This window comes from Eublepharis macularius, chromosome 4 (genome assembly GCF_028583425.1).
Source record: "Eublepharis macularius isolate TG4126 chromosome 4, MPM_Emac_v1.0, whole genome shotgun sequence".
Classification (NCBI taxonomy): Eukaryota; Metazoa; Chordata; class Lepidosauria; order Squamata; family Eublepharidae; genus Eublepharis; species Eublepharis macularius.
In genome coordinates, this window is record NC_072793.1 from 48962502 (window position 1) to 48986090 (window position 23589).

Genomic DNA, 23589 nt, shown 5'->3' on the forward strand with positions numbered 1-23589 from the left:
CAGCATGTTGTGATGTCACCTGATACAAGGCCCAAGGACAAGTCACCAGAAGATTCAAACAACTGATGACAGAAATTATGTGTTGTGAAATGCACACCCATCTGTTTTGGGGACTTAATGAGTTTGGATGATCTTTTGTTCCAAGAGGGAGCTCAAAAGCTTGAGCAAACAGCCAGGGTTCAATTGTTGGAAGCAGCCTGTACAATCCCAATTCTTGCGCAAATTGAGCTATAATAGTTTTCAGCAATAGATTCTGCCACACAAACTGGAATTGCCTGACTTGACTGAAGGGTAAGGATGGCATTTGCTATAAGAAGAAACACCCCTGCTTCCACTCCAGTCTCCTTCATTGGGGCCACTGCAATTGATGGAGAGGCTACTGGTTAGTGCTACCCAAGCATAAGAGCATTTGGTGTAACCATGCTCGCCCTAGTCTCATAACTGAGTTTTATCCATTCCCTTGACTCTTGATCCTTCTGGCCAACTACTACCACCACAAAAATCTCTCAGGAATTCTGTCTTGCCACCAAATAGAAATGTTTGTAGTGAGTCAAGCACATGGCAAATGTTATAGTTTACTTATCTTTGGTTCTTACATCTAAAATAAAGAGCTCTGTTCTGATGCATGGCCTCAGAATCAGATGCTGCCATACTGGCTCAATCACTTAAAAGAGTACTTACCAAGTGTTCTCATAGACACATCCACTCAACTGCCAGGGTTGGGCTCCAGCAGGTGCCTGCCCGCCTTACTCCCACTTGGAGCTGCACAGGTCACCACAGTGGACGAAAACTTGGAGCTGCTGCATGCAAATGCATCTCGAGTTTTTTAAGGTTTGGAATGACCATTGGGCATAGATGGGCTACAGGGGCTGCTGGGCAGCTGGCGGGGTGTGGATTGCTGCTTGCTATTTTTTTTAATTGATACTGATGCTAAACTCACTCCTTTGAAGTCTAAATCAAACAGCCGGCAGTGCCCAAGGGTGGTGTTACTGTCCCTGTTGAGAAAGGAATGCACTATAGTTGTTGAGAACCAGTGGAAAGGGTATTAGTGTAAGAGTAAGGGTGCAAGTTCTGCCTTTGGCAAACCTCTACCAGTAAGCCTCAGTTCCATGCTGTAAAATGGGAGTAATGGCAATTAACACTTGAGTGGAGACAATATCATAAGCCTTCGAATGATGCCTAGCTACTTTATGCACTTTACAAATAGCAAACCAATTTCCAATAATGTTTACCGAATTGTGGGAAGGGAAGAGAGAATCTCTAGCTCCTTTTCGATGTCCTAAAAGTGGTAAGGTGGCTTGGCTCTTCAGGACAGCCCTATAAAATTCACTGCAAATGATACTTCTCTCCCTAGGCTAACTGAAATATAGACTCTCTGGTTTCGGGAGATGGGATTTACTCCATTTCTAGGTCCAAGCGGTGACATGGAAGGATGGATTTGTTTTCTGCTAAGGCAGCTAGCTAACTAGGCTAGGTGTATCACGTCCTTTATGCCTCTTCCAACAGAGATACCAAGCTGCTTCCAAAGTTGGGAACTTTGTAAGTCCTGCTTGCCTTGGTTTGTGTCTACTACAAATGCCTCACCTGAGACACTCTGCTTCTCAAAGGGACTGCTCGTGGGCAGCATGGTTGGGTGCCAGTTTGTTACTGAAGTAGGTGGTTTATTTGCTGTGCAGGCCACTCATTAACAATAGGTGGGAAGGGCACAGCCAGTCAGGGGTGGCTGGGAATATCATAACATACACAGTAGAATTAGTTCCAAGCACTCAGGAGTGGACCCAGCAGCACCCTTAGAGCTGGGAAGTGGTCTGGAAGAATCCAGGATTTCTGGTTTTCCATTTGTTCAGTATTTTAATCACAGCAAGCACCATCCCTCCCTCACTAAGTTGGAAGCAGAACCCAGGGTTTATGGTTTTCATGCAGAAAGGTCCAGACAATTAGAGAAGAGAATAGATTTTCCCATTCCCATTCCTACTCTTTTTCTGTCCTCTGAAATATTTCCCTTTGTATTAGGAGTGTTTGCCCAAGTGTTTGCTTGGTTCATTGCTGTTCGAGAAGCCAAACCTTGAGGCTGTTGACTTGTCAAAAAACTGGAAACGGAAAAAGCCCAAGGGGTAGAGTGGCTCCATCAGGTTTACAGAGGAGAGCGGATTAAATGTACTTATACAGACAATGGACAGGTTCTATAATAATAACATTCAATTTATATACTGCCCTTCAGGACAACTTAATGTCCAATCAGAGCGGTTTACAGAGTATGCCATTATTATCCCCACAACAAACACCCTGTGAGGTGGGTGGGGCTGAGAGAGCTCCCAGAAGCTGTGACTGACCCAAGGTCACCCAGCTGGCTTCAAGTGGAGGAGTGGGGAATCAAACCCAGCTCTCCAGATGAGAGTCCCATGCTCTTAACCACTACACCAAACTGCGTCTCTAGAAGCCAAAGACCTAGAAAATTTAACTGGTAATCTCAATAGGATTTCTGGGACGTAAAACGTGGACAGATGACAGAGACCCAATGGCTGCATGTCAGACATTGATGTAACCAACTCGGCATACATTCCTCATACTGAGCCTAGAACCCAGAAACCATTTTTTAGTTATTTGTAGCCATCCTGGGAATGAGGAGACCAGAACTCCATATAAGCAGGCCCCTGAATCTTCCAACTGGCCTCTATTTAAAAAAAAAAAAATGGCGCTCCAGCCTCCCAGCTTTTCTACACTGGCTGCATTCGTCAACTTGAAGACACCTTGGGATTTCATGCCCTGACCAGAGCCAGGAACGAAACATCAGCTTCATTTCAAGGCATTCCTTCTGTCTCCCTTCCAGGCTCATTTAAATAAGCCCCATTCTGCTTGGAAGGCTGGGAACAGAATGTGGCAGCCAATACAGTCTCCTAGTTCACACAGTACTGCTGCAAACCTACCAGGAATATCCTTCCCTCTTCTTTGTATCTTACGCTAGTTAACGTTTCTCCTCTCTTACATTATTCCCACTGCTCGCTAATGCGGCTATAAATCTGACAAGCTATTTTCCAAGGGATTTTCATCCTAAATCTCTTTCCCCTTTCCCTTACAACTGGGGAAAGGAACTCTGCATCCTCACTCCCCTGCCTGTGCAGCCCTCCTCATCCCTCCCTCCCGCCACTCCCATCATAATCTGGTGCCAAGAAATCAGGGAGTCCTCGCTGGGAAGAAGTGTAAAAGGTCAGGACAGGGAGCAGAAGGCTAGGCTCCTAAGTATTTAAGCACCAGCAGGGGCTGCCTGAGTTGTTTTTAATCACCACACCTTGCCTAAGAGCAGCTTTCCAAGTGGCATTTGGGTTTGGGGAAGAAAGGAGTTGGCACTCTGGATTTTCCTGTTCCTGGGATTTTCCTCAGTAAAGGTAAAGCTGTACTCTTATGCAGGTTAGTGTCTCATTGTTAAACTTTTCCCCTTCATGTCCAAGGATCAGGAAATATTCATTGTGTCCTAGTCTGGAAAGGAGCTTGCTGTTTTTCTTGCCATTAACACCATTGGCATTTTGGTTCCATAGATATCTGCAAAATCTCGGCTTCTTTCACCGCTATTATATGCCATTAAAATTATTATTAGAAAATTTTACCTGAGGAGAAGTAAAGATGTGAAGGCTTGGCCAGGTGGTGAGGAGAAATCTGGAAAATATTTGGGATTCCCACCCCAAGGTCTTTTTTCCCCAGTGGAATCCTATGAAATATTTTTTTCTTGAAATTAGTGAAATGCTTTTTTAAGGCAATGTCTCCACTCAAAGTGAAAATGTTGAGGGCTTTTTCAATTTTTTTCATTGGAAAAATTGGAAAATGTTGAGGAGCACAAAAAGTCCTATGAAATGGATTTTTTTTCTTTTGCAATGACTGAAATGTGCTAAGATAGCATAGGGTGCAGCCATTTGGAATGCTCTCTTGCTTTAGAGGTCACTATATTTGCAATTTTGCTTGTAGAAAACTACCACAGTTATACTTTTGAAATCCGTAAATGTATCAATTAATACAAGTCTGTATGCTTACTAAGTTTTAAATTATGCATTTTCTGCTGTTAAAGCTGCAAAATGGATTTAGGTTTGATAAGAAAGTTAAATATTCCATGTATTCAAATATTCCCAGAAACTGGGGGGGGGGGGCTGTCTTTTTTCATGGCTTCAATATTTCTGAAAATTTTACAGCTTTTCTGAGGGATGACTTATGGTGAATTTTATATGCCTGAGGATCAGGAATGGAAAAAGAAGCCTGCACTTGCCCTCCCCTTCTGAACCAGCGTGCAAGCCAAGATGATTTGCCCCAGTTTATGTCTTGCAATTGTGGCTCTCTGTGATATGAAAATTAAAATCTCATCTCATAGGTTGCCTTGGACAAATCATATGCTGTCATCCTCAGTTTTTCCATCTGTAAAATGTATTGACAGTGGTCTCGTGGATGCTGTAATGCAAAAATGTTGAAATTTGTCCTAGAAATGGGGTGATAAGAGCTGCAAACTAATAAAAATAATTTTTAAATGGGCAGTAGTGGAAGCAAGGACGAATGGTTCAACTATCCTGGGCTGATTTTAGTAATGAAGTTTTTACAGCCCAGTCCTTATAAACATTTAACCAGAAGTAAATTGCACTTTCAACTGGCAGATTATCTCCTAGTAAACATTATTTGAATGCAATTTACATCAGTTGCAACCTCTAGGTTTAAATGATAGGTCATGATGTTGATAGCTTTTTATCCTTCAGCAACGAAAGTCTTGTAGTACCACAGAAGTGATATTGGTTTTCTTTTGTCATAAAGTGGCAGCAATATCTCTAGAATGTATCCTTGGTTCTGAGTATTTTCAGTATGTTAATGCTTCTAGGCTTTCTGTCACAGGGGAACATGCATAATTTTGTCCCAGATGGACTGGCTGAAGGAAGACAAACATAAACATAAAAGTAACAGTAAAGAAATGCCTGCATTTTCAATAAACATAAAGGTGTTTTCCTGTGGTACTGTGGTTCTTTTGTTGCAGCTGTTGTATATTATTTAAGAGCAAAGTGTAGTTGCAATTATTGGTGTATGATTTTTATTATTTAAATCTTGGTTATGCTTGAAACTAAAAAACAGTTTTTTTATTTAAAAAATGGAAAGATGATTGAAGAGTGAAGTTTTCTGCCCTTTGGTTCTAGGGAGAATTTACAGACAAAACAGAGAGAGGCAATAGGCTTTTAACAAGCTTTCTGAAAAATCTATAATTATGGACTTCTTTTAACCTTTGTGAGTATTATCATTACGTGTTGGAGAATGTGAATCATCATTACCCACTGGCAATCTTCCTTTTACACCACACATGGAGCTCTTACATGCTTGCTGTGATGTAGACAGTTGGATCTCTCTCCAAGAGGTTGCTGGGAAGCCTTGTTCCTGGGAAAGTTCCATTGCAAGGACGGCCTCAGGCAGACCAAGCCTGTTGGCTAGAATACTTTCATAACCCCAATTCAGAGCAGTTAATACTTTAGGGTCATTTTGGCCTCAAGACATCAAACGCCTCACACTGGTGCATACCTACATTCTTTTTTTTTAAAATTGCTCCTGAAGGAAAGACAAACATGATCTTTGGGTATTTGTTGAGAGAAAGAGGTCAGCTCACACAATAGCCTTAGATCTTCGGTGGGAGGAAAAAATGGGCTTCAATGAAAAAGCTCATTTTTGTAGTCTGGGAAGAGGCCCCCTTCAAAGTTTTTGCCTGATATTGTTAAGCCAGGAAGATTTGATTGCCATCTGCACAGTGGGGGAGATTTGATTTCCCAATTCAATTTGGAAAAACAAGTAGGCAAAAAGAAACTCTCAATGGAATGTCTCCAATGGAGGAAAAAGGTTGGCAGACTGCAGCTGGTGAGGATCTCTTGCCAATAGTTACCTCTAGGCAGCATGATGCCTCATCATCTGATTGGTCAGGCCTCTATCAAATTGTATCCTGGGAGACCCTTAACAGTTGAGTGGATTGCTATGCAAAGAAAGGGCTGTAGTGGGAAGGTGGGATAGGTTTTCCAACAGAAAGCAAGAGGGACCTCCACACGCCCAATTTTCTGAGGCCTCCTTTACCATGTGGACTTGGTTACCTGCTGTTTCTACAAATTCAATAGTAGGCCCATCCAAGATAACATGATTCAAATGGGTTATTAGCATGACGTGATCGTTCTTAGATTGCAGCTTGCTTCATTAGATGCAGGGCTGTAGTCTGGAATGACACAATAAGCTTGCAGTCAAGATGGTTCCCAGAGAAAGGATTTCTCAGATGTTGAACACATTGATCCAACATGCACAAGCCAAAAACCCCTTTGTGCTGATCCTCATACTGATTTCCGCTAGACCAAGGCAACAGCCAAGAGATTGCCGAGGTGCAATCCGAACAAGGGAATATTGAGCAAAGCCCGTATCATTTAGCTCCTCTCTCTTCTTTTTTATATTTCCTGTTCTTCCAGTTTAGGAGTAAATCGTGCAACGTGCACCATGGGGAGCTATGCTCTGAGCGTACCTTAAGTCTATTAGATGGTACAGTGGTCCTTGATGTCTGTCTTTTCTCGCTTAACCAAGGAATGAAACCTTTCTTTCTAGGATTAATTTTGTGTAAATTCTCACTATAAGTAACTTAGGAATGGTGACAAAATTTGAAACCACAAGCTTGGAATTAAAAATGACCCTGCTAGTAACTGACAATGCTGTAGAGGTGGGGGGGGGGAGCTTCATTGCCCTCCAAAGTTCTAGTACTTGTCATTTTAAATTGAGACTGTTAATGATATCTACATTCCTTAGACTAGATGCTCCAAAATGCAGTTGCTGTGTTGGTGCATGTTCTTTGGCAGTTGAAATTGATCTGGGAATTTAAATGGAATGAATGTAATTTACAGAACAAGTCCCTAACTCCTCGTTCTTAGTCCCATAATTTAAGAATCTCACCTACATCACAAGGGCAGGGCATGCAAATGCATCATAAAATGCAAAGTATTCATTCAGCCCTTGGGAGAGAATTCTAGTACTACAGTTGTTTAAACTGATTGTCTTCAAGAAAGCCAATAAGAAAATTATCCAACAAACCAATAGATTTTAAATTTATGCATGCTCGGCTGAACTGCAATCAGTCGCCCCACCCTTTGTAACCTCTATTTACTGCTCAGGGTTCCACCCAGGAAAATACTATAACTTCCAGCCATCAGTGTGAGAAAGTGTGCATGTTCCTTCATGCAGTATCTTCCCCTTCCAATAAATTCAGACCTCTCTGGGAGAAAATGTTTTGTTGTACATTTTCTGCTGATAATTGGCCATTTCTAAATTAAGACTAGGGTGGTAGCGGGGGTTGTCCATTGCTTGTAAGAATGTATCTGTCTCTGCTCTAAGTTACTTTTGATTTGATTCCTACGATAACTACAAGTGGCACTTATGTGTTCTCCGTATGCTACTTACTTTCCTTTAATTCTTCGTGATTTCCAGTTTTTCTTCTGGGAATAGTAATCCCTCAACAACAACAACATTCGATTTATATACTGCCCTTCAGGACAACTTAATGCCCACTCAGAGAGGTTTACAAAGTATGTTATTATTATCCTCACAACAATCACCCTGTGAGGTGGGTGGGGCTGAGAGAGCTCCCGAGAACTGTGACTGACCCAAAGCTGGCTTCGAGTGGAGGAGTGGGGAATCAAACCCGGTTCTCCAGATTAGAGTCCTGCACTCTTAACCACTACACCAAACTGGCTTTCTCTCTGTGTGTGTGTGTGTGAGAGAGAGAGAGAGAGAGAGAGAGAGAGAGAGAGATGTTCTGGTCAGCTATATTGGGTCAAGAAGACAGAAATTGACTCCTGGAACCACCTGAGACCACAGATCTATTTCTTAGTGGTACTTTTGATCACATTTAATGTCATTACTTTTCCATAACTGACAATATATGTTTAGAACCAGTTTATCTTTAGAATATTGGCATATGTTTTACTTTAAGTTACTTGGAAGTCTGTTCAGTTCTTTCATGGTAATATTTAATATTGTAACCAATAGAAGGGATCAGAATGGCGCCCTAGGGAAGTTGCAATACTAACCTGCATTCTCCTTGGTGTCTTTACAGGGTCAAGAAACTTCTGTTGCTCTTTAGTCATTTATTTACACAATAGATGGGCAGTTAGTGGGAGCTGATCACACCCATGCTCATTTGATTACATTCTGCATTTGTTTGACTTATGTATAAGTCTGTGACACGCTTTCTGTTGTCTCTTACATAGCTTGACCTTATGCCCTTGCTTTGTAAAAAAAAAAAAAGTCCTGCTTGTCTTAGGGTATATGCACTTACCCAGGTGACTATGGATTTGCTGAAGTGGGCTTTGGCCCATGAAAACTCATGCCAGGATTAGTCCCAGCAAGACTTCTGGTGGTTTTTGAATGCTGATCATGAGAAATGTTAAAAGAGAAATCCCATCTCCCTGTCTTTTCAATCAAGCATGTTCATTTCTCTGCAGAGCAAAAGGAATGCCAGCTTCATTCAGCATATAAGAGAAAAAGTAGGACACAAAAGGAGACCACTCTCCATTGTCTCCACTTTCTTGGAGTGGCAACACTGGTTTGTGTCAGGGATTGCTCCTTGGAATCCATCAGACTTAATCATTGTAGTGGGATAGATCCAGTGATTTGATTGCACATCAAGGATCTTCTCCATTTTCGCCTCTCTACAAAGAAGTCCCTTCTGACCCCAGGAAAGTTGGTTTGCAGAGTTGCAGAACCCACATGGAGTACTAGCTAGGTAGGTCCATGTGTTGTGGTGAGGAGGGGATGTTTCAGTGATCTAGAACACCAAATCCTTCCCAAACAAACCCCCGCCATTTATGCAATTACCTGCTCTTCAAAAATGATAACACCCTTTACTGTTGAGAGGTTGTTTGTATGGTATGTCAACTGCAAAGAGGCCACTTCAAATCACTGTCTACCTGTTTGTAGTGCTGTGGAGACAACTGCCTACTCCACATGGTAAACCCCTTTACCCAATCATTGTAAAAGTAGAACAATTCATGGTAGCTTCTGGGTGAGGAACATAATATGAAAACTGATCCTGAGAGTTAGTGGACAACTATGTCATAATCTTAGACATTTGATTATGTATAACTACGTGAAGTTGCCTTATTCTGAGTCTGACTCTTGTGGATGTAATGCAATGAATGTGTAAAGTTTACACTTGGTCTTCCTAGCCACACTGAGTTAGGTTACAATACTTCCCATTTTGTTGATAAGATCACTGAGGCTGAAAAAGAATTATTTACCAGTGGTCAGCTGGTCTTCCACAGTCAAAGTTCAAGGTGCTGAACCACATTGGCTGTGATACCTGGGGAGTTGTCAGATTCCTGTCTGGTTGAAAATATTTTGGAAGTACAGGCTCAGTCTATTCTCTAGAATTTTCTTTTGACTGAGTGAATGCATTCTTGACACCCTTTCCACTTAATCTCAAAGACCAGAATTTTACAAAAGACTCATGAGAAGAAGTTTACCCTGTGGTCTCTCTGCTGGACATGACACAACTTTCTAAGGTAGCAATGAAAGGGGAAAATTTTCTCAAGTGTCTCATCAAAAAGTAAGGCCTTCAGCCAGCCACAGGGAGGTATGACCTGCCTCTGGCTGTTTTGGATCTCTTCCCCATTTTCATTGCTTTTGCTACCTTTGGACCTCTTCACATTCACTGGAGAATGCAGCCCTACTGATGGAGGAGTGGTTCCACCAACCTATCCACAGGAGAGGAAGAGGGGGAGGGGAGATGGAGATGCTTTTTGGGGATCCCCTCTCTCTAGGGAGCAAAGTAGAGATGCTGGGTGTGTGTGTGTAAGCTTGCAGTGAATTTAATGCTAGTCTCTCAAAGCAGAAGTTGCAGGACGAGCAAGACAAGGCAGTTGAAATGCTCCCAAGCTTTCTCTACAGCAAGGGGTGTTGCAGAAAGCATGATGAAGGCTGCTGATGAGATGCTTTCGGTCATGGACGCTTAACCCTGCTTCTCCCTGCACAGGAGACCCACTTAGTCTCTGTGTTCTGCAATGACTGTGACGTACACAGCCCGTGTGGCCAATGCCCGATTTGGTGGCTTCTATAAGCTGCTGTTGCTCTGGCGTGGAAGCATCTACAAGTTACTCTACAAGGAGTTCCTGGTCTTCTTTGTCTTCTATGTGGGACTCAGTGTCACTTATCGGTAAGTGGACAAATGGAGAGACACATGGCAGATGTTGGCCAAGGTATCCCAGCAGTGACCAAGAACAGGTGGACAGATCTTCTGACTGGTCCAGTGGCACTTCAGACAACTCCATAAAGCAATGTTATTTTGAGTGGAGGGTGTGCGTGTATTGGGTGATTTTAAATGTATTAATCTGGCACTCCCCAGAAGGGCATCTCCAGTTCAACTCTTTTCATAACAACTATAATTATGTTGTTTTGAACTGATCCTGAAATAACCAAATAACCAACCAGCAGAAGTGAACATGGCTTTTTAAAAAAAAAACACCCTGGAAGAGAACTTATATATATATGGCTGTTCTTGCTCTCATTTCTTCATGGTGTTGAAATTTAGATTAGCAAAATGTTGGTAATGAGGTGAAGTGTGTATGAGCCTTCTGGCCTTTTCTGCGCGGATGATTTTGCCAGTTCTGGCCACGTTACCAATTTTCTTCTGAATTCTGCATGCTTAACGCCCCCAGATTCAATGTGGAGTTTTCAAGGGGTCTCTTTGAATTTTCTGCATGAGCTTATTCCCCAATATTTTTCTCGATATGGTTTTGAGGAAGTGTTTTCAATCATGCAGAATTTTCTTTCAATTCTTTCCCCTCCACCCTCTGTTCTGCCCCCCCACAGGCCACTTCTTGGTGATTGGTCTCTCCATTCTCCTCTCAGCTCCTCCCACTCACTTTCCCCCTCCTCCTTCCCCTCATCCTTTCCCAAGACACACCTCTTTTTTGAGGAAAACTTAATGACATTATAATGTCATAATGTTGGTGTTAGTGCATTGTGTCAGTTTGTCCACCAGTGCCAGTCACTGTCTCCCATTTCTGGGCCAGCCTGCGTGGGGCTCTACAGTTTTAACTGTGGGGAGGAGGGGTCATAAGTCAAAAACAAAAATGTCAACATGGAGAATTTGTTTAAAACCAGTCATGATGTTATAATGTTATAATGATGAGGTTATTTTGTGTTGTGGTTACATGGATCTCTTTTAGGTTTTCAAATATTAGCTATCTATGCTTTTTGGGTATAAAGTTCTGTGTTTGGGTTAATCTGTGCCAACACTGCAAACGTTCCATGTTGGGTTTTCTTTCACTTTAGTTTCTCTTTTGTTTTTTGTTTTTTTTCCACTGCTAACGCCTTAGTGTTGGGCTCCTCTGGTCATCATGATGTCATAACATAAAAATGTGATTGGACATACGCAATTTTTTTTAAAAAGGGGATGGCGGTGATGTGAGAGCATCCACGATGCCGACAGTGACACCAACAGTGATGTCCACACTTCATCGCATAATTCTCTTTATATTATGGCGGTGAGGACAAAGAAAGACAGCACCCAGAGTGGAATTAAAAACTGTGTATAGTAAGATAGGTAGCCAAAATGAATCTGATCTTTAAGTCGTGAACACTCAAAAAGAAAGGAGTAAATCACCCGCGTGGAAAAGGCTTTCTGTCTCATACTGGCTGTAAAGTCCCACTCCTCTGAGTTCAAATCCTACCCCCCACCCTCTGGTTTTCAGCACTAGACTACCCTGCTCCCTGACTGTTTTGGGCCAGCTTGGGTCTCACACAGCAATGGTAGTTTTTTAAAAAAGTTTCCAGAGGCATCATGGTACCTTCAGCTTCACCTTCCAGCTTTTCTTGTGCTTTGCTACAATTCTTCCTAAACCTGTTTTGATGGTTTTTTAAAAAATGATTGCAGTCAAAGTGCAGTAACTGCCACATGAATGGGAAACTGCAGATTTTTCTCAGTCCCATCAATATCAGTGCCATTTTCCATGCCCCGGACTTCCATGGCTGCCATTCTCCCTTCTCGTACCACCAGAGGGCTTTTGGGGTCTCCCCACCTCCTTTTTGATTGGTAAATAACATATTGCTAGTAATATGAGTGGAAACCCACCAGGTAGATATGCAGTTGCTGCTATGGATGCATTAGCAGCAGCGACAAGAACCAGAAAGAGAACCATCGCCACGTGAACACAAACACGAAGCTGCCTTATACCGACTCAGATAATCGGTCCATCAAAGTACAGCCTACTCAGACTGGCAGGGTCTCAGGCAGAGGTCTTTCACATCACCTACTACATGATTCCTTTTTAAACTCGCAGTGCTGGGAATTAAACCTGGGACGTTTCCCATGTCAAACAGATGATCTACCAATGAACCATCGCTCCTCCATGTGGAAGCAGCTTTGGTGTCCAATCAGCTTCTAAGTCTAGGACGGCAGATTATCATGCTCATCACTCAGTGTTAATAGCTGTGTGGGGGTGGGGGGGGGACACATGCCCATTTTTGTGCATGTGCATGACACAAGTTCTTAGCTGCTGGCATTTGTGTTTCAACAAATGCTGGTGTGGGAAGTTTCCCCAGAAAAATATGTCCAGACCCTTCCTTCTGTTTAAGACAGTCACTGTTTCCATTTAAAAGCCTGTACTTGCCCTTCAGGTGATATTCTCCTCTTGCATGAATGAAAACAGGTGGATCTTGGCAAGCTTGTCCTTGCGTGTACGTGTGGGTGTGAGAAGCCTGCTGCAAGCACACACCCTTCTAATTCTTCTCTCCTTCTTATTCCCATCTATAGCTGTGTCTTAAGAGAAGATCAGAAACGGTACTTTGAAAAGCTGGTCATTTACTGTGACAACTATGCCAACCTCATTCCTGTCTCCTTTGTTCTAGGTGAGATGTTTGAACACCAATTCCCTTTCCATGGGAGCCAATGCTCCACCCTGATGCACATGTCCCTGTCCATCTGCTGGAGCAGACACTGAAACTAACTACATTCATTTTCTTGGCTCCTTTTTGCCTGTTCTACGGGGGTTGATGGGGAATACCGGATAAACTTCTAAGTGAAGAAGCAAAGAACAGCTCCTGGTTTGGATCTAAGTTCCTGCAGGCTATCAAGGCAGTGGCATTGCAGAGTATAATACAGGCTCTAGAAGCTTAGTCTGAAAACTGGGTAGTGTGTGGATGATTAATATATATATCTTTTATACATATTAGACAAGATGCTGGAGCACAAACCTCCAGTAGGTGCCCTGTATTGAGTGCCCTATACTGAGATAGCTGTTGGCTACTGTGTAAAACAGGATGCCAGACTAGATGGGCCACTCGTCTGATCCAGCAGAGCTCTTCCTATGAAAACCTTGCTCAGAATAATCTGAAAACAGTGCCCTGTACCCAGGGGTCTGTTTTCTTAATCCTTTTTATTTGGAAGCTGACTTTGGTTCCTCCTTGAAGAGGGAAAGGCATTCTGCAACAGTTCAGATGCATTCTTCCTGTTGTGTATGCTCCCAAGACTGGGCTCTGGTTTGCATAACAGGTCCCAGGCCTTTAGTGTGAGCTTTCAGGTTAGCTCAAATCATATAAGACCGCATGACCGTTACGGGGCTGAGTGTTGCTGAAACCCTCCCTGTCTCCTGGATTCATTCAGGCTTCTATGTGACACTGGTGGTGAACAGGTGGTGGAGCCAGTACACCTGCATGCCAATGCCGGACCGGCTGATGTGCATCATCTCTGGGACTGTGCATGGCACTGACGAGCGAGGCCGGCTTTATCGACGGACACTCATGCGGTACAGCAGCCTGTCAGCAGTGCTGATCCTGCGCTCAGTGAGCACTGCAGTGTTCAAGCGCTTCCCTACCATTGACCATGTGGTGGAGGCAGGTGAGTGCTCCACTGGCAGCCTTTCCTCCCATCAAGAGAGTGTGATTACAGGGATGGGACCTCTGTGGGAAAGATTTTTAAAAAATGTTTTCTGTAGGGATGCTCAGAACACCTTTTAATCTGATATATGTCCATGTGGAGCAGCAAAAATGGGGAAGTAACACCCTCCCCCAGTGCTGTTTCTGCATGGGGAACCCAGACCCAACTTATTAAAAACACAAATATGTCATTTGGCCCTAAGTGGAAGCAAATAACTTGTAGGTGGAATGCATACTTTAGCTAGGGGCTAGTCAAAATTCCAGAGCAGAAAATGCAAAAACACAATTTAAATGTCACTTTTGATGGTGTTCTGCTGACCCTTGTTGATTCAGTTAAGAGCCATGGGGTTATACTTCATCCAGCACTGCTACTAGAGAAGCAAGTAAATGCAGCTGCAAACAAGCCTTATTCCAAATCAGTCTAGCCCGGAAGATGGCCCCCTACCTTGATATGGCCAACCTGGCCACCTGGATTCAAGGTATGGTAATATACACTGTAAGGCACTCTACAGTGGTCTTCCCTCAAAGTTAACTTGGAGACTCTACCTGCTGCAAAACATGGAAGCTCAATTATCATCAGGAGCTATGTATAGCATGTGTATCACTCCCATCAGTTATGGGGCTCAATTCAAGGTTTTGGCCATCACACAAAAAGCCCTTCATGGCCTTGGTTCATATCTTCCGGTCTGTTGTTCTCCCTATGTTCCGCCACATCACCTTTGTACATCTGAACAGAGACTTCTGCAGGTACCACCCTGCAAATGGGCAAAATCAACAGCTGCCTGTACATGTGCATTCTCTGTCGTGGCCCCCATTTTATAGAACAGCCTGTCTCAAGAAGTTAGGAAAGTTCCCACTTTCCTGGCTTTCTGTAAACCAAACTATTAAGGAGAGGTTTTTTACATAGGTAATAAAGCTGTTTTGTACCAAAATGGTTCAGAGAGATACTTTGATAAAAGGATAGGGACTGTAGACTATACTACTGCATACTGCCTGTTGTTGCAAATATGTTCCTACTCAGTAGTTTTCACATTGTTTGATATGTCATGTCAAATTGTTTGTTTTAGTTCAGCATTGTATCAACTCTGTATTGGATTCTGCTTGTTTTCAGATTTCTGCAATCTATACTCTGGCGCATTGCTGATTGAATGTTCCAGCCATTGATCATGTTGATATACACTGTGCAATCCACCTTTGAGTCTCAGTGAGAAAGGCAGGCTATAAATAACATTAACAACAACAACGTCTTGTGAAAACTGACTTCAGAGGAGCCAGAGGAGCCCCGCCCCCCACCCCCCGCCCCAGTGCAATGTCTGTTATAGGCCCATTGACCAGACTTGCATTGGGACTTGGTATTTCTGTGCTTGGAACTTAACTTCCAGACATGTGCAGGCCCAGTTTGGATCAGGACTGTGGGAAGAGGAAGCTTAGGCCCCCTCCCACTGTCCCTGCCTGAAGCAGCCCTGAGGAGCTGCTATTTGTCCAGCCGGGGAAACTTATGTGTAGCCCGTCAATGCATGTACATTTTACCAACAGAGAAAATATTGTGTCCCTAGGGCTCTTTCGAGTCATGAAAATGGCATGAGGCTAAGCCCCCTTACCCTCACCCCATGCACCATGCTCTGGATTCAAATGAGGTTCTTACATACTTGGAAATTAAATTCAGAGATCAGAAATCCCAACATATATCTGATTGGTGTAACCAAGATGGATATAGGGGAAACATGAGAAGAGTGTAACCTATAGTTGAGTATGTGTTATGTGCCATCAAGTCACCTCTGACCTATGGCAACTTTATGAATGAAAGACCTCCAACATATAGTTAGGGCCCTTGAATAAAAATGATTTCTCTTCTGGACCTGGGTGCAAATTCCAAAGGCTGAGCATGGAATGCTCTCCAGATTTGAGGGCCAAACTGGATGTGATGCTTTCCATCCATGCAGCTTCCAGTGTCTGTTTGCTTATTTTTAATAGCAGACCTGCATGAGCCTAAATTAAATCAGGACGAGAGCGAAATCCAACTCCAATCCGAGTCAAAAAACAAAGAAGCAATAAGCAACAAGACAAGAATGAACCATCTCTGAAGCAAAGTTCCTCTCTTCGCAACGGCTAAGAGAATTGAGGGAAAGGGGGTCACTCCTCCTAGGCCATCATGGGACCCATTTTAGGCAGAAAAACCAGTTAGTCTACATGACTGGGGAGAAGCAGCCCCTAACGGAGCTCGAAAGAAGCTAATACGTTTCTCCATCGGTAGGTGTGCATGTGCACAGTCCCAGTGTGGGGATGCACAGAAGAATGACGATGAAGAGAGGGTTATACCTCCTACCCCTATACCATTTCCCCATCCTGAAATGGCTCTTCAAAGCTACTATTTGCCCTACTGGTGGAACATACAAATCCTTGGAGTTAGCTGCTATGAGCACAACACAACCAAAATTATGCACTTTTGATTTAAATAGAAGAGTTAAGTGTACCCCTAAATATCACCTATTGAAAACCATGAAGAAATTAGAAAAGATTCTTCAGCGTAAGGAAGTGTCACTGGAGACCAAGATCAAGATTAATTCATACTGTGGTATTCTCCATTACTATGTATGGATATGAAAGTTGGACAAGGAAGTGAGCTGACAGAAAGAAAGTTGATTAATTTGAAATGTGATGCTGGAGGAGAGTGTTACAGATACCATGGACTTAGAGTTCCCATTCCCCCGCCTGAGACGGGGGATCCCCCAATCCCGCCCTTCCCCCCCGTGCCCACTTACTTGGCCGGTGGGGGAGCACGCTCCCTGGCGTACCCCCTCCCCAGGTGGCACAGCGTGCCTCTGGGTGGTGGGAGCACTCCTGCGCTGCAAGAGTGGGTGGCAGCAGCAAGAGCAGGCCGCTCTTGCCACCGCCGCCACGGCCCCTTTGTGCCAAACGAGAGTGGCCTGCAGCGGTAGTGGTGAGAGTGGGCCATGCCAGCGAGAAGGGCCCCCTTTGACCCCCCCTTTGACCCCCACATGACGATGGCACTCTTGGAAATGACATCATCATGTGAGCTGGGAGCACGCACGCAAAGAAGGAATCCGGGGTAGGTGCCAGCTCCCAATCCCCCGCTGGGAGAGTCCAGGGACCTGGGCATCTCCCGTCAAGGGGCTCCAGGTCCCTGGCAACCCTACATGGACTGCCCAAAAGACAGATAAGTATGTTCTAGATCAAATGAAGCCTGAATTCTCCCTGGAAGCTAAAATGATGAAACTTCTCACATCATGAGAAGATAAGACTCACTGGACAAGACAAAAATGCTAGGAAAAGTGGAAGGCAGTGGGAAAGGCAGACAAGACAACATGAGATGGATTGACTCAATAAAGGAAGCCATGGGGTTCAGTTTGCAAGACCTGAACAAGGCTGTCAATGATAGAACATTTTGGAGGTCATTAATTCATAGGTTCGCCATGTCAGAAGCAACTTGATGGCACATAGTGCACGCACACACATTTTGAAATCAATAGGAATTAATAGTGATTAGCTTTCGCCGTATCATGCAACCTAAATTTGTATTTTTTTCCAGTGTATCATACAAATTTATCTCAAATGTAAGTATAACTTTCAATATTTCCCAGTTTTACTAGTAAAATTCTCAGATCTGGAACCAAAGTAAGAAAGCTGGTATCGGTATAGGCAGAGAGGTGAATGTTATCCTCCTGTACTGAGTATGCCTTGCCATCCCCAGCTCCTATTCAATAAACTATACTGAATAAACATTGTTGAGAACACATGACTGCCCACCTACTAAATAGATGAAGGTCAAGCAATCATTGTCACTCTACCTACCTGCTCTCTGTCTTTGTTTTCCAGGTTTTATGACACGGGAGGAACGCAAGAAATATGAGAACCTGAACTCTTCTTACAACAAATACTGGATCCCTTGTGTCTGGTTTACAAACTTAGCTGCACAGGCACGCAAAGAGGGACGCATACTTGACAACAGTGCACTCAAGCTACTCATGGAGGTGAGGCTGGGAGGCCTGTTGTCATCATGACAGCCTGTCTGTTGTAGTAGGTAGAATTCTGAACAAGGACGTGGGAGATGCTGGTTCGTACCCCTGCTAGAAAGCTTGCTGGGTGAACTTTGGCCAGTAATTCTCCCTCAGCCAATCTTACTTCACAGTATTGTGAAAATAACAAGAAGGATGAACTATGTAAACTGCCCTGAACAGCTACCCTGGTGTGTTCGGTACCCTGAAGGTGGTTGTCTCTCTCTCTCTGCCCTCTGCCCTCTCCCTTTGCCCTCTGTTTTGTTATTTACCCTCTGATTCAGGAGACCTTACACAGCAAAGTGAGAGCCAAACTATAAGTGACGCCTGACACAGGTTGGACACTTGTCAGCTTTCCTCAAGTTTTGATGGGAAATGTAGGCAGCTTGGCAGAATGTTGGACAAGTGACAGTTGAAAAGTCCATTGGACAGCAGTCAGAGGGCCAAGCTGCAAGACCAAGACACCTACATTTCCCATCAAAACTTGAAGGAAGCAGACAAATGTCCAACCTGTGTCAGGCGTCACGTGTAGTTTGGCTCTGAGAATGAGAGAAAAGGGAAAGCTTTTTCTGTGTCCTCTCTGGCTCTGGAAACATGGAAGAATTTTAGCTCAACAGATGTTTCCATGCATGCCCCATCTAATGGCTCTTCTTTTTGTTTAGGAGTTGAATCTCTTCCGAGGGAACTGCAGCATGCTCTTCCACTATGACTGGATCAGTGTCCCATTAGTCTACACACAGGCGAGTTACGGCCCTTACAGCTAATCTCTGACTGTTTAACACTTGTGACTGGGGTTATGTTCATCTTGTGAAGCAGCTTCAACTTTTGTCTGTTCTTTCCCACCAGACACGGACATGTTAAACTAAGGATACAAAGGAAGCAATGCTGAACTTCATGCGTTTCTTCGCTACCAGTACTTCCAGAGACTGGAAGTGCAGGTTATCTTATCCAACCCTGTGTTTAAAAAGATTACACAAATATAGGGACAGAGGAGAGGCCATTTGTGAGGAAGAATCAGCATGTGCTTATCCCCTCAACCTGGGCTTGCTCCAGGTTTTGGAGCTCAGCTGGAGGGAAAATTGTTTAAAATTATCTGGGAGAAACCAGGAGAGACACCAACTATGCCCCTTTACATGCATTTTAATTTCCCTCACTCATATGTGTAAATAGGAAGCCATTTCACTCATTCCACAGCTGGAATTGGCCTCAGAGCCAAGTGGGCAGACTCCAAGAATCTTTTTTTGTGTGTGAGAGAACGTGGCTGTTTTACCCCTGTGATGATGAAGCAACACTCATATGCTGAGCTATAGAGAATGCTTTCTGCTCAAAAAAGCTCAGCTGTTGAGCCAGGCCTATCTCAGCTAATTTGCTCCACCAGAGATGACACTGTGCATGGAGTAGCAATGAACAGATGCTAATGTTATGTGGGATATATGAGATTTAGATCTCCTCAGGTGCATACTAGTGGTGGAAAGTGCCATCAAGTCATAGCCAATGTGGGGTGACACCCCTCACCCCGCTCCAGTATTCAAAGCAAGAGGCATTCCTTGGTAGTCTCTCACCCAGTTACTAACCAAGGCCAACCCTGCTTAGCTTCCAAGATCCAATGAGATCAGGCTAGCCTGGGCTATCTCCGTGTATAATAGTTCAGAATAACTAATACCCTTTAGTTGTGTGCCCACAATCACTATCATATACTTCTGATCAGTTCCTATAGATGAGTTACCTTTAGCATGTACAAATCCTCTTTGGAGTAAAAATGTGCATTGTTTCTATTCTTTCCACATTTACCTGGTAAGTAGTATTTTTAAATCCTATTAGTAATTGTGTATGGAATGTATTTGAGAATTAGTAATTAAGAATGTAAAGATGTGATCGTGTGCATGAATGCAACATTTAGAATTCTCCATTCTTCTATTTAAATATGCATTGGGGAATAGGGTTAAAATGCATTTAGTTACTACTGTTTTGCATCACTGAACTCCATGCACAAAAAAAAATTGTATTGAATACTTGCGTGGTGCCACAATAGGATGCGTGGTGTGATCATAAGACATTCTTGCATACTAATCCAAACGTGCACTGAGCAGGGAATTCTTTAACCCAGGGCTCCTGGAATGCTGTGACACCCCAGTCATTTTGTTTGCTCTTTGTCCTGCTTCCACAGGTGGTTACCATTGCTGTGTACAGCTTCTTTGTAGCTTGTCTCATTGGGCGACAATTCCTTGACCCAGCCCAGGGTTATACAGGACATGATCTGGATCTGTGTGTCCCCGTTTTCACTCTGCTGCAATTTTTCTTCTATGTTGGATGGCTCAAGGTAGGACAGGTTTATATGCATTAGACTAGGGATGTGGAAGCAGCCAGGGACAAGAGAGGGGGAGCCAATCAAGTGATTTGAAGGGGAGCAGTTACCATGTTTGTTATCAAATTGTCGTTTGGCCACAGATAAGGTGAATGTAGGGATGACTTAATATATAGCCAAGATGGTCAGTCTCCTGCTCATGATGAATATGCATCCCTTGCAGGTGGCCGAACAACTCATCAATCCTTTCGGGGAGGATGATGACGACTTTGAAACCAACCTACTGATTGACAGGAATTTGCAGGTACCTCCCCCGCCTTCCTCTGTTCAGAGGCAAAGCAGCTCTGACATTGCAAGTTAAGGATCATCTCAGTAATCTACTAATGGCAAGTCCAAGATGCGGCCTAAGGACACGAAAGAGTCCTCCTGGTCTCAGCTGTTAAGGCCCTGGGCCAGTCCTGTCGTGCTTTTAAAGGGTCTCATGTTGTCCTCAGGTCTCCATGATGGCTGTGGATGAGATGTATGAGGACCTACCCCTCCTGGAAAAGGATAGGTATTGGGATGCCTCAAATCCTCGAGCCCCTTACACAGCAGCCACGGTTTCCATGCTGCATCAGCCATCCTTCCAGGGATCCACCTTTGACATGACGTAAGTGCCAGAGGGCAGAACAAGAACCTACTATAAGAAGAGCCCTCCTGGATCAGACCAGTGGTGCATCTAGTCCACCACGCTGTCTCTCCCAATGGCCAGTCCATTCATGCTGGAGGGCCAACAAGAGGCATGGAGGCTGCGGCCTTCCCACGATGTTGCCTCCTATCACTGGTATTCAGAGATTTACTGTCTCTGAATGTGAAGCCTTAGTCACCACAGCAAGGTTGAGAAGATCTCTGCTATAGGGCAGAAAAAGGGGGAAACATTTTCATGGCTTGTTGTGTGTGGAGGGGGAGGCAGAGGAGGTTTAGACTGTTAAGGCAGTTTTCACTCACAGAAAGGGCAGCTAGCATTTTCCTCTGGACTTTCCAAACATGCCTGAGGTAGGGTTAGATATCGTCTTGTGCTATACCTGTTTACCATACTATACTAACACTATTCTATTACAGTATAATGTTTCTGGACAGTTTGAAAGAGATCTGCCTCAGAAATTGTACTGCAAACTAGAATAACTGAGTGACTCTCTTTAATATTCCTACTTGGTTTACAGTCTGGCCAAGGAAGATATGCAGTTCCAACCTCTAGAGGACATTGCAGAGCACAGCCGCCACGTACCTGCTCACCTCCTGAACCGTTTACTTTCCACGGCCCCTGCCGCTGGTGGCTTTGGACGTCGACTCTCTCTATTGAGGCGCAAGAACAGCTGCGTCTCTGAAGCATCCACAACCTACAGCTGCCTCTGTCAGGATATCCACACCACACACTGCATTTGTGGCCCTCCTGGTCCGGGTGTGCCTGCCAGTAGCGTTCACTTTGAGGGAGATGAGGAGCCTGGTCCTGATGCCACTGACCCAGCCACAGACACACATGAGGACCTCCCTGAGGCCCACGACGACAAGCTGAGTGACCCAACGCAGAGCCTGCTGAGCCATGAGAGGGCCAACAGCCAAGAGGCAGGGTCCCTTCTCGATACGTCTGTTCCTGCTACAGCTGGTGCCTCTTCTCAGCCTCTCCCAGACCACAGCCCTTCAGACGCTCCCTTCTTTCATACCCCAAAGGAGACCTCCAGCAAGGGCCTTCCCACAGCCAACTACCCCCACTGGCTACAGAGTCCAATTGAGGAGGAAAATGTGGCATGAATTTATACCTCAGTCCCAACAGAGCTGACTGACACTGGATCAAGGTGTTGTCCCATAATTATGTTACCATTGATTTCAGGGCCCTCAAAACCCATGGGACCATTGCAATGAGATTGATGCAACCACCTTTGCCGCTGAGAATGAAAGGAAATTTTAATAATTGACCTTCCTCTGAGATAGGTGGCATTGGACAAAGACCACTTGTAAAAGGGCACTGCAGTGGGCACCTATCTTTACTGGCATATTGTGGCATGGAGCCACAGCATGAGATGAAGTATAGTAATCTGACCCTCTCTTTTCAGCAATGCACACGTTATTTTCATTTGCTCTCACGCTTAAAATTACGGATCCTAAAGAGGTCAGAGGTGGGCAAGCGGGGCGGCTCTTGCTGTTTCCATTCTGTCCCAGGCCTAGGCCCAGCTGCTCACTGCTTCTTATTCTTCTCATACTGGAATCAGGCAGGCAACATGGAAGGGAAGAGAGAGAATGGCAAAGACTCCAGGACTTCCCCCTGGATTTTTCTATATGGATGTGTTCAATAACATTTTAAAAGAAAGAATTTTAAATTGTATTTTGTCTAATGTTTTGGGGGAGTGTGTGCCAATACAATGTGGCTCTTCCATTAATTCAGCACTGCATGCAGGATTCAAATGCATCTTATGGAGAGATCACTGAACATGAAACTAGCCTTCCCATTTCACGTTACAGGTTTGAAAAAAAATCTGTATCTTGCAGGGTAGAGGACCAGGAATAACCCACTGAACATTTACAACTTGCTGACAGAAAACTCTTGTTACTGTCAGAACTTTCTACTAGATTTTTAGGGTCTTGAGTAGAGGAACACGTTCCCTCCAGTGTACTACCCCTGACCTCCCTTGCCTTGACAGCCCCATTCCTCTGGCTTAAAAATACGTGTGTTGCAGGAAAGGGGTGTGTGCACTGAAATCAGTACTTTCTATTTACATTTTTCCTCTCCCCCCAATCTTGCCTCATTGTCCACTATACTGGATGATAAAGGAGGTCCCTTTTTTAAAAAAGGTTCAGCCATGCTTGTTTTTAGTCACAGTTGTCCATAAGGGCAGCTATCTGTATTTTTTTTTTAGTTCCCAATTATCAACAGGAAATAATTACACATTGTAGCAAGTACAAGGATGCCATCTCTCAAGACAAGGAAACTAGTTATTGGCAGTGAATATATGCATTTTCTTACTATGCAAGTAAAAAAACCTCAACCTTACACCAACACTAAACCCCAGTAAGTTTTCAGGCTAAGTATCTGATCAGGTGGCACATAACCATGCTTGCAGAAAACTAGAGGTGGATTTTCCCTTCTAATTTAGATCCATATTGCCACCTACTGTAAGAACAAGATCATTACAGCTTTATTAAAAATTACTGGCAGAAGTAGTCCTAATGCAGCAGAAGCATAATGTGAGCCATAAGCTCCTTTAGACAAGTCTCTTTTAAACCTTCCATGCCAGTAATTGCCCTGTGCAACGCTCTTTCCTACAGATCTTATCTCTTATCAGATCTGCAGTTCTTTTGACATATGATACTAAAATGAAA

General features: G+C 43.9%; 1 protein-coding gene across 1 annotated transcript; it reads left to right on the forward strand.

Annotated features, from left to right (window-relative positions):
* Positions 1–3366: 3366 nt before the first annotated feature.
* Positions 3367–22939, forward strand: BEST2 (bestrophin 2). The gene is made up of 10 exons (XM_054976045.1): positions 3367–3408; positions 10010–10189; positions 12791–12885; positions 13640–13873; positions 17749–17903; positions 18590–18667; positions 20095–20247; positions 20456–20536; positions 20727–20881; positions 21435–22939. Exons 2-10 carry the CDS (start codon positions 10038–10040, stop codon positions 22021–22023), a joined length of 1692 nt encoding a protein of 563 aa, XP_054832020.1. The 5' UTR covers positions 3367–3408; positions 10010–10037; the 3' UTR covers positions 22024–22939.
* The last annotated feature ends 650 nt before the right edge of the window (positions 22940–23589 follow it).

Excerpts from the sequence above, each read along its gene's own strand:
- BEST2 (XM_054976045.1), top strand. The coding sequence starts at position 10,038 with ATGACTGTGACGTACACAGCCCGTGTGGCCAATGCCCGATTTGGTGGC. Across the intron at positions 20,248-20,455 it reads TCTATGTTGGATGGCTCAAG|GTGGCCGAACAACTCATCAA; the intron begins GTAGGACAGGTT and ends CATCCCTTGCAG. Across the intron at positions 20,882-21,434 it reads GGATCCACCTTTGACATGAC|TCTGGCCAAGGAAGATATGC; the intron begins GTAAGTGCCAGA and ends CTTGGTTTACAG.